Raw genomic sequence first — 14,880 nt, forward strand, 5'->3', positions numbered from 1 at the left:
AGTGTCAGTCAGGTATCTCTTGAGACCCGTATGTCCTTCAGGGAGGACAGGCCACCTCTGGTGCTGACGGGTGGTGAGAAGGAGGTGCTTTGAAACATCTCTCTGCAGTTTCTAATCCTCCCACACATCAGAGAGTAAAAATATCAAGTGCAGTATCTCTGCTGCTTCTGTTGCTGTTTAGTCACTCAGTCGTGTCCTACTCTTTGCGATCCCATGACCTGTAGCCCACCAGGCTCCTCTGTCCATGGGATTTCCCCAGGCAAGAATACTGGAAGCAGGTAGCCATTTCCTTCTCCAGGGGATCTTCCCCACTCAGGGACTGAACCCACATCTCCTGCATTGGCAGGAGGATTCTTCCCCACTGAGCCATCAGGGAAGCCCACTCCTGCTGTAGGTTCCTTAAAAGGATCAGGCAAGCGAAAGGACCTTCATGAAGTCTGTGACCTTTCCACCGCAGTTTCCGCTTCCCTCGCCACCTCCTGAGCCCAATCAGCAGAGTCTCATTTTTCCTGTAAGCAATGACTCCAGGGACGTGGGAGCCTGTTGTTTGCAGGGGGTCGTATTTGGTCGTTTTATGCTGTGATCTTCTCTGCAGAAAGAGTTCATGAAGCAGGTCCAGACCAGTGGGGTGCTGATGGTCTTCTCCCAGGCCTGGATTGAGGAACTTTACCACCAGGTTCTCGACAGAAACATGCTCGGAGAAGCCGGCTACTGGGGCAGCCCTGAGGATAACAGCCTCCCCCTCATCACCATGCTGACGGGTCAGTGGCTGCTTGCAGGACTCCATGGCGCTCGGGGGTGGGAGGGCTCAGGTTTTGAAGCAGCACCCACAAAGCCTCCCTGGCCACTGGTGACTGTTCCTGGGAAGTGTTATGAATTCACCTCACAACAGCTTCTGTCCTTCTTCCGTGTGGGACTGTGCAGGCTCACTGTGCCCCATTAGATTAGGAATTAAAAGTGAAAGTCCCTTCAGTCGTGTCCAGCTCTTAGCGACCCCATGGTCTGTAGCCTGCCAGACTTCTCCGTCCGTGGAATTCTCCAGGCCAGAATACTGGAGCGGGTCGCCATTCCCTTCTCCAGGGTATCTTCCCTACCCAGGGATCAAACCCAGGTCTCCCACATTGCAGGCAGATTCTTTACCATCTGAACCACCAGGGAAACCTAGATTATGAATTACTTAGCATCCATGTCCATTGGGATCAAACCATAGACCTTTGCTGGGGATATGAAGTACTGTCTGGGCGCAAAGCCCAGAATTATTCCTGGAAACTTTCATAATAGATACCCTGTATCATTCAGTGCTCCTGAGAATTTGCCAGCAATGTAAAATGATTGATTTTAAACTTGGCTTCATCCCCATTTCTTGTCCGTATCAGAGGTCCTCCCTTACCTTCCCAGCTGTACCAGAGTTAAAAATAATGCAGGAAGAGATAAATTGGAAGATTGGATTGATGTGTACACACTACTATATATAAAATAGGTAACTAATAAGGACCTTGTGTATAGCACAGGGAACTCTACTCAATACTCTGTAATGGCATATATGGGAAAAGAATCTAAAAAAGAGTGGCTATATGTATAACTGATTGACTTTGCTCTATAGCAGAAACTAACACAGCATTGTAAATCAACTATATTCCAATCAATTTTTCTTAAAAACCATGAAGGGGCAGTTGATTAAAGTTGAATATGGATTTGAACTACAAAATAACATTTTATCAACTTCTTAACTTAAGTGATACTGTATTTATGGGTAAAAGGACTGGATGTTTCCACTTATTCTAAATTTGTTAAGAATATATATATATGTATATACACAATACAGATACATACACAGAATTGTGGAATAAATGGGGCAAGGTGAATGTAACTGGTGGATCTATGATATATATGTGTGTGTGATGTCACATATCAATAATACACACATATATTAATAATGTCTCACACTTAATACAGCACTCACTCAAGGAGAGTTCCTTGTACTATTCTTGTAACTTCTGAAATTTGAAATTAAAAGTTACAAAAATATTAGATAAAGAATGCAAGATAGTTGCCCAGAATCTGTGTCTTTAGCATCCAGAGTTTTAATATCTATTAGAAATTTTTGGAAGCAGTATGGGATGTGGTCATAAGGCAACATTTTGGCAAAAGCAGCCGTTCATGGCTTTACATGGTATAACCACAATGTCAGGTCAAGATCAGGGGTTGCTCAAAAGTTTGGACTGGTTATCAGGAACCTTAATAAATTAGATCTCCAGGCTCGTCCTGTATTTGATGTGAGTTCCTAGACTGGTTCCTGATCTGAGTGATCATCTCATGGCTTCTGCTGACAGGATAAGTAGAGTGCGGCCCTACACAGAGTCTATTTATTTTATTAATTGTGATAATATTTACATCAATTTTAAAAATAGGAATTCATATTTATGAAGACATTTATGAGACATTTAATCAGTCTGCCTATAAGCAATGCTTGTTTTCCATCTGACTGCACAAACTCCCTTCAGACTGAGATTACAGTCCTGCCCAGAGCTTCTAAGTGCCTTGGAATTTAGGTGAGGATCCTAAACCTGCCAGTGTTAATTTTCAAATACCATCCTTTCTGCCAAAATTAATCTCTGAATTTCTTCCTTGAACCTTAGTACAAGGAGTCATTTAGTAGAAGTAAAAATGAACAAATACCAGGCTATTCACAGGAGCCATTTTTATTGGTCATCACTGTTAATCAGCTGTCTCTTTTATAATGAAACAATAAGTTCAATTGCTTCATCCATAGAAAAGTTATCTAGCTTTAGCTTAGTGATAGAAAATCAGAAGCTTTTCATAAGAATTCTACAGATTTAGTTTCTGTGATTTTTTGTAACAAATTTCAAGTATGAAGAGACAAGTGAATTTGCAGCAGTTAACCTAGAGCTTACAAACGTCCATCTGGTCTTTTCCTTTTGTGCAAGGAAAAGCAATAGCTGCGATCTGGTGATCAGCGCTCTACTACCTGCGGCCATCCCGTATGTCATGTCATGTCAGAGTGTTCTGTACAACTGGGGATTTTAGCACTTGGATAAGCTTTGTGTTACTTGAATTCATCAGTTCATTACCTAGCACACAGGAGACAAAACTGTGTTACATGGCAGTTTATAGGGTGTCCTTAGACCATTGCCCATCAGTCAAATTAATTCAGTGAAACTAGTCTGTTCCTACTGTAGTGGTCAGAAATTTCTCACTGCCTTCCCGCCACCCAGTTTTACTGAGATATAACTTACACATAACACTGTATGAAGAATGTGAATACTAAGTCCGATTTCTTCCTTTGCCAGCCTCATAACCTTGGGCAATTTAATTACTTTGAAATCTTATTTCCTCCTCTGTGAAATATCAATAGGAAAAATAATACCTACCCTGCCTGCCTACTTGGAGTTGTTGGGAAGATCTAATAAAAAAGTTAAGTGAAAACACTTTGAAAATGGTACAGTGTTATTAGTAAGGTACTGTGCTTTCCAAGGCCTTCCCTGATAGCGCAGTTGGTAAAGACTCCGCCCGCAATACAGGAGGCCCTGGTTCGATTCCTAGGTAGGGAAGATCTGCTGGAGAAGGGATAGGCTATCCACTCCAGTATTCTTGGGCTTCCCTTGTGGTGGGTGCTTTCCAATCAGGTTATATGATAATCTTACCAAAGAGACTTATCCTCCTGTTAATTCTTATGAGGAAGTACTGAAAGATCCATGTTGGAGTAACCTGGTACAAATAAAATGTGGGAATAATGCCTTGGTTTGGAATAAAAGGGAGTATTCGAAGGTCAGAATATTCTAAATCAATAGATTTTCTAATAACAGAGATAGCAGAATTTATTTTTTCAAAGAAAAAATATGCATATGCATCAGCCTAACAGAAGAAAGCTCTAGCAATGAAAGAAAACTGTACTGAATGGATAAAACAAAAATTTTTAACATTCTGATAAAAGGTGGTTATATACTTGGTACATAATGGATCTCATGGCTATTCATTGGGGGGAAATGAATATTGTGATAGCTATTTGTTTTTGACTAGAGTGTTCTTTAAAAAGGGGGGGAAACACCTTGCCCTTTTTCCTGACAGATATCGACGGCTTAGAGAGCAGTGCAATTGGAGGGCAGCTGATGGCCTCAGCTTCGATGGAGTCTCCTTTCACCCAGGGCAGGAGAATTGATGACTCCACGGTGGCAGGTAGTGACTTGGGTCTTGGGTTTATGAATATGCATCCATTGTGTGTGTTATCATCTATTAAGTTATTATGCTGCAGCTTTTTATGCTAACATAAATGAATTAAGATTTTGGTCTTGGCAGGAAAATACCTGATAGAAGTTACTGGCATCACCCAGCTGCTGACGCCACATTCATTATTTATAAGCATAAACTGAAACACAATCTGATATCCATTCCATTGTATTTCCTGTAGTAAAATTGCATACCCCTCAGTAATGCTAATGGGATGGCCAGAGAATCCCATGCCATTCATCACCAGGTCATTTTTGTCTCCGGAAGGTAACTCACGCCCCTTCACATTCTAGGTGTGGCGTTTGCTCGCTATATTCTGATTGGCTGCTGGAAGAACTTGATCGACACTTTATCAACCCCTCTGACGGGCCGAATGGCCGGCAGCTCCAAAGGGCTGGCCTTCATCTTGGGAGCTGAAGGCATCAAAGAACAGAACCAAAAAGAACGCGATGCTATCTGCATGAGCCTTGATGGGCTGCGGAAAGCCGCGCGGCTGAGTTGCGCTCTAGGTATGGCAGGTGGAGTATTCCTGACCCGTGGCCCGAGGGGTGTCCCTGAGGAATGCGTTATGAGTGACCCTGGTGGACAAGTCTTTTAGAAGTAGATTTGCCAGATGAACGGCTAGAGAATAAAGTCAGTTAAAGGGTGATTTGTTTGTTTTCTCTAAAGGAGTTGCAGCCAACTGCGCTTCAGCCCTCGCCCAGATGGCAGCTGCCTCCTGTGTCCAGGAGGAGAAAGAGGAGAAGGAAACCCAGGAACCCACTGATGCCATAGCACAAGGTAGGGACAGAAGGGCCAGAGTCCACCCGGGACCTCTGTGAGGTCTGCACACACAAGCAGACACACTCCACCCTGTTGCACATGTGACACACGGTGCATTGTATACACCACTGATGACGAGGCCCTGCCTGACCACAGACTTGGGTCTGTTTTATGGGCTGATCCTCCAGACACTCAGTAGATTGCTATGAAGATAAGAGATATACTGGCCCCTGGTGACTAAGAAAGTGCATGTGACTGCTAGTCAGAGGCCCCCCGACTCAGCTCTAAACACCTCTGGCGTTCTCTGACCACTGACTTCGGAACTTCCTAGGGTGCACATTTGAGGACCCCTCAGGCTACAGGGGGAGGACAGAAGAGCCTGTGTTCTGAAGCGGGGATCACACTGATGGAAGAATCCCAAGAGGAGGCTCAGGAAGACTTTGCTCTTGTTGGAGAAAACCGGAGCTTTGTGAACTCAGGAAAGAGTTGATTTTTAACTTGATAAAATCAGCTCATCAATGAAGCAGATGGTTATCTAGATAAGAGAATAGCCTTTCTCATAGCAATGGAAGATGAATGGCAGGCAGCAAAGAAGGAAAAATTGGGAACTTGATCTGACTTAAGCTAACGGTGTATCAGGTACAGAAAATAAGTAGTCACAGAAAGAGTTGGCATATTTTTAGCTGAGAAAATACAGGTTAGGTTGGTGTTCCTCGAACTTGAGTAATAGAGACCCATGTGAAAGCAGACCAACTCTCACACATCCCCACTGTTAACAGCAAAAGGGTATCACACTTGCACTTAAAATGTACAACTATAAGTTACATAAAACCACTTAAAGATCTTCAAAAACTATTAAACCAGAGCTAATGTTTGAATTATAGACAAAAAATTAAATCAGTATCACATCCAGGAGACAAATGATACTTTACTGAAAATCAGTTTGCCCCTTACAGTAGGAGCATGGTTTGGCTTCCTCTGACGTGAGCGTGCTGTGTTTCTGGGTTCTGGACTCGGTTATCCCACTAGACCCATCTTCTAGTAACTGGACACCTTGGTTCGAGGAGGATGCTTTCATTTGTCCCTTCCTTGGCATTGTGCATAATTGACCTTTTCGGTCACCTTCTACATCCTTTCTCATGCATTATCTACAGTTTTTAAAGTATTATTTGAAGATCACAAGTATAACTGTAAACTCTGGGAGTAAAATGTGTGCATTTTCAGTTATAAAGCAATCATCATGGTACTCAGAGTGTACATGCATGTTGTTTTAGATGATCATCATTGTGAACACCTAACAATAAATAGACCTCAGAGAGGACTTGCTGACTGCCAGGAATTCTTTCTTATTTTCAGTATGAGTACACAAGGGCAGAGGATGGGTCTGGGCACAGACGGCTTTAGCTGGGATTGGCACTCAAAGCCCATCCTCGCTGCTGTGACTGACCCAGATCCCAGCTTGAATCCTTGACTCCATCCGCTTCTGAAACCGCAGAGCTGATATCACCAGTGTCTGTGGGCCTGTGGAATGGGTAGTTTGCGTGATGAGCCTCGGGGACATGTCATTGAAGATTTCACTGCCAGTGACCTCTAGTGACATCTCCGATTTCCTGTTGCCCTTGCACAAGCACGAGTTCTTTCCTTTTCCTCCATTCTCCCTCCCCTTCTGTCTGCCTTACTTGGACTGGACTGTAATGAATGTCTTTCTGATGCAGTGAAACTAAAAGTGGAGCAGAAACTGGAGCAGATCGGGAAGCTGCAGGGGGTGTGGCTGCACACAGCCCACGTCCTGTGCATGGACGCCATCCTCAGTGTCGGCCTGGAGATGGGCAGCCACAACCCCGACTGCTGGCCACATGTGTTCAGGTGCGCGATGGGATCCCCGCCCTGCAGGCCTGGCACCTGCCTGCCATGAGGGTGGGGAAGGGGGCGCTGCGCGGAAGGAGTAGACTCTGTGCCTGCCAGCACTTCCATGGTGCTCAGACACTAAGTCATGTTCCGCTCCTTGCAACCCCATGGTCTGTGGCCCACCAGGCTGCTCTGTCCATGGGATTTCCCAGGCAAGGATACTGGAGTGGTTGCCATGCCTTCCTCCAGGGGATCTTCCTGACCCAAGGATCAAACCCATATCCCTTGCATTGGCAGGTGGGTTCTTTACCACTAAGCCACCAGGAAAGCCCCTATAGATTACAGTAAGTCACAGAGTTTGGATAAACCCTAAATGAGAGATTAAAAAGAGAAGAGAGAATAAGGGCCCAACTGAATGTATATATTGAAGAACAGAGTGACAGAACTGAATTTAGAAAACAGTGAATTATCACTTGACATTGTCTGAGAGGCAGATATGTTATCCCAGGGAAGAAAAACTGATTCTTAAATAGAGTCTGGTAAAAGACCACATAAGTTAGGTGAATAAGGCATATCTAAAAGTTGGTCATGTGTCAGTAACATAAAATTCCTGTATGTTTAGTAATCTCTTTATTGAAAGGACTTTTTTTTTTTCATTTATTTTTATTAGTTGGAGGCTAATTACTTTACAATATTGTAGTGGTTTTTGTCATACATTGACATGAATCAGCCATGGATTTACAACCTACATGGATATGTAGTAAGTACAACTTTTGATTTAGCTAGACAAAGCCATGGATTTACAACCTACATGGATATGTAATAAGTACAACTTTTGATTTAGCTAGACAAAAAAATATTGTAATTACTTTACAATATTGTAGTGGTTTTTGTCATACATTGACATGAATCAGCCATGGATTTACAACCTACATGGATATGTAATAAGTACAACTTTTGATTTAGCTGACATGAATCAGCCATGGATTTACAACCTACATGGATATGTAATAAGTACAACTTTTGATTTAGCTAGACAAAAAAATTCAGTGCCAAAATTGGCCAAAAATTTGGCTCTTAGCTTTGTAGTATCGAAATAAAAAGAACTTCCCACAACACCTGTAAAATAAAGGAAGAGCGCTACAGTCTTCCCACAACCAAGAAGAAAATCCTTCCTCCCCCAGCACTGGCAATCAGCCAGACCTGCGGCAAAGGAAGGACCGCCGTCCCCCAGCAGCAGGCACAGGGCGGCGGCCCGCCTTCTTACCCTTCTCCTCGGCACATCCCAGCCATCTCCAAGCTCAGTTCTGGCCGAGCAGTGGAGGGGCGCCCGGTAGCAGGATGACGGCCCCACAGCTGGACTCAGGCATCCTGATCTTGCCCAGGGCAGTGGCCTAACCTAGGTTCTGTTTATTGTCCTCAAAGCAAATCCAGCCTTGAGTGAGTTTGGTCGACTTTTGAAGATCCTTCTAGGGTTGAAAAGCCCACAGGAGGCTTTTGTGGAGAGGAGCATGTGAAAGGGCCAGGACGAGTCGGTCTGGAGCAGAGTGGGTTCTACTGTGGGGGCTGGTGACCTGATGTTCTCCATTGCTCTCACAAGCAAACAGGGAAAAGATTTAAATTGCAAACCTGAACGATTTATTTGGATCAAAAAAATGGCCCAATTATGGAACATCAGAGTAGATTATCCAAAGTAGTCTTTCCTAGTAGCTGGACTTATCCTGGGATGAGGGATCTCCAGTCCCAAGTCCTAGCAGGGAACAGTTTGTTTGGAAGCTGAAGATTGTACCATGTTGTGTCTTTTCTCTGAGTTGACTGTTATCAGGTGACTACTCCACCCCAGTGGGGGTTACATGGAGCTGTCAGGACCCAGTGGGACAAAGCTGGGTGGAATCCCTGAAATGAGGGTCCACTGTGGCCAGAGAGCCAGTCCACCGTATGCATATTCATTCTGGGATCTCAGAGAAAGGAGATGTTTCCCAAATCCTGACTAGAGCACAAGACAGAGAAGGAAGAGGACCCTTTGGGAAAATGTGTTCAAATAGCCCAAGTCCTGATAAGCCAGTATCTGGACAGGACAGACTGAGATGAACAGAGTTTTGTTCCCGTACTTTCCGCGAGGAATCCCCCCTACTCCCACCTCCACCTCCACCTCCAGGCTGTCTGGTCCAACTCAAAATAAATGTATATAGTGAGGAGAGAGGGAGTGGGGAGTGGGGAGGGACGCGGCCTTCACTGGAGCGGGAAGGATTCAGGAGGGCCGTGAGGCTGGCCCAGCTCCTCTGTATCTCCTTGTGGGGTTGACCATGCTGGCCTGGCAGGCTGCAACTCAGCAGCTGCTTATGTGTGACTCTCTGCAGGGTGTGTGAGTACGTGGGCACCTTGGAACACACCCACTTCAGCGACGGCACCTCTCAGCCCCCACTGACCATCAGCCAGCCCCAGAAGGCCCCCAGAGGCGGACTCCTTGGGGACCCGGAGAGTGAGGGCTCGCCCCAGGAGCAGAGCCTGGAGCAGGAGAGCTCCCTGAGCGCGGCCCCCGTCATTCAGCCGCTCTCCATCCAGGAGCTCGTCCGAGAAGGCAGCCGAGGCCGGGCCTCTGACTTCCGTGGGGGCAGCCTCATGACGGGCAGCAGTGCCGCCAAGGTGGTGCTCACGCTCTCCACGCAGGCTGACAGGTGCGTGCCATTCCCAACACACCCAGGGCGGTGGGGGAATGAAAGGCCCCTCCCCTCCCTTCCCTTCCCTTCCCCTCCCCCCTTCCCCTCCCCCCTTCCCCTCTCCTGCTCCCCTCCCCCTCCCCTTCCCTTCTCCCTGCCCCACAGAGCACCCTTCCCCTGCTGACCACACCATATCCTTCTCTTCTGCTCACAAAATCATTCCCAGGACAACTTGATTTGTTAGCCGGTCACGGAAGCCTCTTGTCATTTTTTTCAAGCCCGCCTCTGTCTCTCTTGTCTAGTAACAATGGCTGGAGGCTTTTGAGTGGAGGGCAGGCTATCCAGGGCAAAGGCTCTGCACTTATTCCGTGTCCACAGGCAGCTTCCTCTCCCTGGGCCCTGATTTCTCATAGCAAAAATAGAGTCATAAAGTAACTCATAGGGTAGCCATAAGGTTAAATTAATAAGTTTGAAGCAGTTAGAACAGAGCTTGGCAAATAGTAAACATTCACTATTTTTTGATGGTAATATTTTAAAATCCTACACCCAAGAGTATGATCTATTCTAAATTGATGCCCAGCAACCACGTTCGGGTGAAGAGAGAGAAATCACAGTCATTCCAGCTGTTTAGTGGCCCTTCTTGATGTGGACAGTGCTTTGGTCACCTTCACCTGGAGACCACCCCACTTTACTCCCCATACTTGGTAGTTCTGCCCCAGACCACCCAGTACAGGTGCGGTGCGGTTCCCATGGAAACAGAGAGATGTAGGAAGAGCATTGCTGGCTGGGTTTAGAAAACCTGAATCCGCTCCTGGCTTTGATATCATCCAACGGGAAAGTCGTGTCTGTGTAAATAGTTGCACTGAGACTCAGTTTCTTCATCCACTAACTCAGAACAATAATCCCTTTTTCCTGTTTAACCATTAGGGTGGCTTTGACAGTGTTTTGGAATCTGGAAAGTGGTATACAGGTGTCAGGTGGGATCTAATATTCTTCCCACTAGGAAAGAAGAAAAAGAAATAACTAAGATCTAGAAACCAAACGGTATTGAAATTACAGACCACAATAAAGATGTATTTGTTTCAATAATTTACAAATGATTAATCCACTGATTCCCATCTGTGTGCCTCATGTCACCTCTTCAGGGCCTTGTTACTCAGCTTCTATTGGAGACACTCACCCTTTCACAGCACATGGCACCCCACAGGGCTGCTTGGCCGTCTGGTGTCATCATGGATTTGGAGGTCGGGCATCGGGTTGACCCCAGAGCAGAGGGAGGCTGACTCGCCTCATTCCTTAAGTGCCACATAAACCGGTGTTTGGTCCATCATTCTGAGGTCCAGTGAGCCTCTGATCCTCCTGTGAGCCCTGCTACCTGCATTCCCCTCCTTCTCCCTAACTCCTTCTAGAAATGTCTGTGCCCAACAGAGTGGAAAACAAGAAACTACAAGGTCCATCACGTTAGGGAATATTCATTATTGCAGTAGATGCTTGAGCGTTACCATGTCCAAGGCTCTGGGTATGAGTAAGAAGGTCATTTCCTGCCCCAGGGGGCGTACAGATCAAGTTGACCCTGCTTCTGAACCCTCCTCCAGGCCAAGTCCAACATTACACTCATCAGTTGAAGCCCAACAAAAGCCTTGATTAATTTACTGGGATTTTCTTTAGTATAGTTTATGAAATCGAAGTTAATTGTTAGGATTCCATTCCCAGTTGTTGGGCCTCTGTGAGTGATGCTTTGCCATCTTTCAATTTCTTGCCAAACATTTAATGAGTGCTCATCTCAGCTGAGTTATGCCATGGGGTGACAAAGATTTTTTTTTTTTAGGATGGTCTGTGCCCCTCAGATTAAAATCTTGTAAGTAGAGCAGACTTGTACTCAGTAATAATAGATATAACAATACCATACATTTCTTTATAGTGTTTACACAACATTTTCATTAATCACATTTAAGAAAATTACCATAATCATTCTGCATAAAGACTTTGCTGAATTGTTTCTAAGTAACAAGTCTTTTTGTGTGTGTTTCATCCAGGCTCTTTGAAGATGCTACTGATAAGCTGAACCTCATGGCTCTGGGAGGTTTTCTTTACCAGCTGAAGAAAGCATCGCAGTCCCAGCTTTTCCATTCTGTTACAGAAACAGTTGATTACTCGCTGGCAATGCCAGGTAATTCTTTCCCTGCAGAAACTGTGCCATGAAGCTAGCGGCAGACAGCCCAGATCTCTGATGCCAACGGCCTGCCTGAAGACTTGAACCCCCCATTCCTTTCACACACGGTCACCCTGCCCAAGTTCAAGTGCAGATTTGTCACTTAGAGTCGAGACATGATCCGTGTGGGCGGTGCTGGTAGGGGGTTGGTTATTATCCTTTGTGAATGGAAATGTTGCTGCCGTCACAGTTGCAGGTATTGCCACTGGTGGTTCTGCTAAGTTTTGCTCGTGATGTAGAAATGGTGTGGTCACTCAGGGTGTAGATAGCTTCACATGCAGGTAGAAACTTTTCTCCGTATCACAAAGCCCACACCTGCCTTAGTCCAGCCAACTTGCAGAAGCAGCTTCAAATTCTAGAAAGGCCTGGGAGAGAAAAATGGAACACTCAACAGAAGCCTCAGGCCGCTCTTAGAAGAACTGCCCCTGGGGCATGACCCTTTAATGGTGGGTCAGAATCACTGGGCTTCCCGGGTGGCTGGCTCAGTGGTAAAGACTCCATGTGCCATGCAGGAGATGCAGTTTCAATCTCTGAGTCAGGAAGACCCCTTGGAGTAGGAAATGGCAACCCACCCGTTTTCTTGCCTGGGAAATCCCATGGACAGAGGCGCCTGGTGGGCTACAGTCCATTGGGTCGCAGAGAATTAGGACATGACTTAGCGGCTAAATAACAACAGAATCACAGTCTTCATGGATGACACCAGGTGAACACCCTCTTGCAGGCCAACATGGGGGAGAGTGGGTAGCGCTGTATCGAATCGCCCATGAGTGGGTCCCAAGTGAGTGGCGGGTTTTGCTTACAAACGCACCTGTCCATCGACAGTTGTGCTGTTAACAGTGAGTACCTTGTTCCCAGAAATTCAGGCAGAGGCAGAGCCGTGGGCCAGGATCACACTGGTGGTGGCAGGTTGAAGGGCACAGCCTCTGAGGTCCCTTCCACCATTAGGAATTTTGACTCTTACTGCAGATTCTAATTTGAGAACCACAGTGCTTTCCTGTGAGTTTTTTAATAGACTTTAAAACCTTAGCTATATAAAGCCAACTTTCCAGACCCAGCCAACTGCCAGAGAATCTCTGAGCCCAGGGGCAACCTTCAAAGTATTTTGCATGGAGAAATCAGCAGACTCTGAGCTTACAAAAAAAAAAAAGAGCTGTGAGGGGCAAGGAAGCGTTGACTTTCAAATCAATCAGATCCAAGTTAAAACACTGCCTTAACCACTTACCAGCTGTCAATTTAGGCAAGTCAGTTCCCCTTTCTGATCCTCAGTTTTCTAATTTCTTTGTAGCAATAGTTGCATTTACTTCTTAAGGTTTGCTTTTAAAATTAAAGTGATCACAGAGAACAGATTTATGGTTGCCAAGGGGGAAGAGAGGTGCAGGAGAGATGGACTGGGAGTTTGGGGTTAGCAGATGCAAACTATTAAATATAAGATAAACAACAAAGTCCTATTGTAGAGCATAGGGAACTATATTCAATATCCTGTGATAAACTATTGGAAAATAATATTTTAAAAGTATACATATGTATGTATATATGTATACCCAAATTACCTTGCTGTACAGTAGAAACTAACGCATTGTAAAGTAACTATGCTTCAGTAAAATAAAAGTAATTAAAGACACACAGAACCAACACAATGTCTCATGCAGGGTAAACACTCAGTAAATGTCAGTGATTTTTGTTACTGTCATTTTGAAGTTTGCATGATATGGCCAGGCTAATTAGAAAGGCACATTCTGGTTGGTAGAGGCTGATTGTGATCAGCATTTTGTGGGCATTGTGGGAGGAGCAGGACATGAGCAAGAAGAGTGAAGACTAAGGTGGCAGAGTAGTAGCTAGAAATCAGAGCAAGCAAGGATTGTACAGAAGCAGGACAAAGCAGGTTAGATCACGTGTTACTGGGTGGCAAAGGGGCCTGACCTGCGTGGCAAGGGTTTCAGAGGTGCTGTTAATGTTAAGGACAAAAAGTGGACGTGGCTGTGAACGACGGGACAATAACTGCAGCCACTGTTGCTAAGAGTGGAGGGCAGGTAGTCTGTGCCAGGCCTGTGCTGAGTACTTTTGAGTATTGATCGTATTTCATCCTTGAAGTAACTTTAAGGAGAAGGCACTGTTATCCCACTTTTACAATGAGAAACGGTGAATTAGAAAGGTAAACTTGCGGTCCATCATAACTCAGCTGTTAAATGATGGAGCCAGGATTTGGGCCTGGGCAGCCGATGCCCTAACCTTTCTATTGATATCATTCCTCCTTCTCACAAGCATTGTTCACGCTTGTCACAGCACGCACTAGGGATGCTGTAGTGAGCAGATGGGTGGACTCTGATCTTGTTGACCGAACTCCTGTTCATTCTTGAATCCGGGCTCCTTTCCTATCGTCACAAATTCGCATCTAACAATCCTACTTATCAAGTGTGACTCTTTGATTTTCATCCTCTAGCCATGCTTGGACAGGTCAAACTATTTCTGAGTTTGGGATTGATGGCTTTTATGGTCTTGCCTTCTTGTAGGAGAAGTGAAGTCCACCCAAGACCGCAAAAGTGCCCTGCACCTGTTCCGCCTCGGGGACGCCATGCTAAGGATCGTGCGGAGCAGAGCGAGGCCCCTGCTCCACGTGATGCGCTGCTGGAGCCTCGTGGCCCCACACCTGGTGGAGGTGAGCGCCCTGGAAGGGGGAGGCCCGGGGACTCCAGGCAGGGTGGGGACAAGGGCCCTGTGGCCACATCGCCTGGTCACAAGCATCATCGTTCTCTGATGACACCTTATGGCTCCTATCACCCTAAGGCTGGCACTGCCCTGGTCTCGCCCTGACCCTTCTTTATACTCACGTGACTTAGCTGGGCACCTCACACAGCCAGTTTCTGATTCCTCATGGTCTGCTACCAGCCTGAGTCTGGCACTTCTTTTTTTTTTTTTTTTTCCATTTGTTTTTATTAGTTGGAGGCTAATTACTTTACAATATTGTAGTGGTTTTTGCCATACATTGACATGAATCAGCCATGGATTTACATGTGTTCCCCATCCTGAACCCACCTCCCTTCCCATCCCATCCCTCTGGGTCATCCCAGTGCACCAGTCCAAGAACTTGTCTCATGCATCCAACCTAACCCTATATGCAAGACAGAAAAAGAGACACAGATGTATAGAACA

The 14,880-nt window shown here is 45.6% G+C and overlaps 1 protein-coding gene across 5 annotated transcripts in view; it reads left to right on the top strand.

Moving 5' to 3' along the window:
* The window catches only part of ARFGEF3 (ARFGEF family member 3), a 176,981-nt gene that overhangs the window by 117,690 nt on the left and 44,411 nt on the right, over positions 1-14,880 (top strand). For all 5 annotated transcript variants that reach the window (XM_043457044.1, XM_043457045.1, XM_043457046.1 and 2 more), the window contains 8 exons: positions 596-761; positions 4,090-4,197; positions 4,542-4,757; positions 4,918-5,028; positions 6,726-6,876; positions 9,219-9,536; positions 11,555-11,688; positions 14,241-14,386. In XM_043457044.1, coding sequence (XP_043312979.1) covers positions 596-761; positions 4,090-4,197; positions 4,542-4,757; positions 4,918-5,028; positions 6,726-6,876; positions 9,219-9,536; positions 11,555-11,688; positions 14,241-14,386 — 1,350 coding nt within the window. The remainder of the gene's footprint in view (positions 1-595; positions 762-4,089; positions 4,198-4,541; positions 4,758-4,917; positions 5,029-6,725; positions 6,877-9,218; positions 9,537-11,554; positions 11,689-14,240; positions 14,387-14,880) is intronic.

This window comes from Cervus canadensis, chromosome 33, assembly GCF_019320065.1.
Source record: "Cervus canadensis isolate Bull #8, Minnesota chromosome 33, ASM1932006v1, whole genome shotgun sequence".
NCBI lineage: Eukaryota > Metazoa > Chordata > Mammalia > Artiodactyla > Cervidae > Cervus > Cervus canadensis.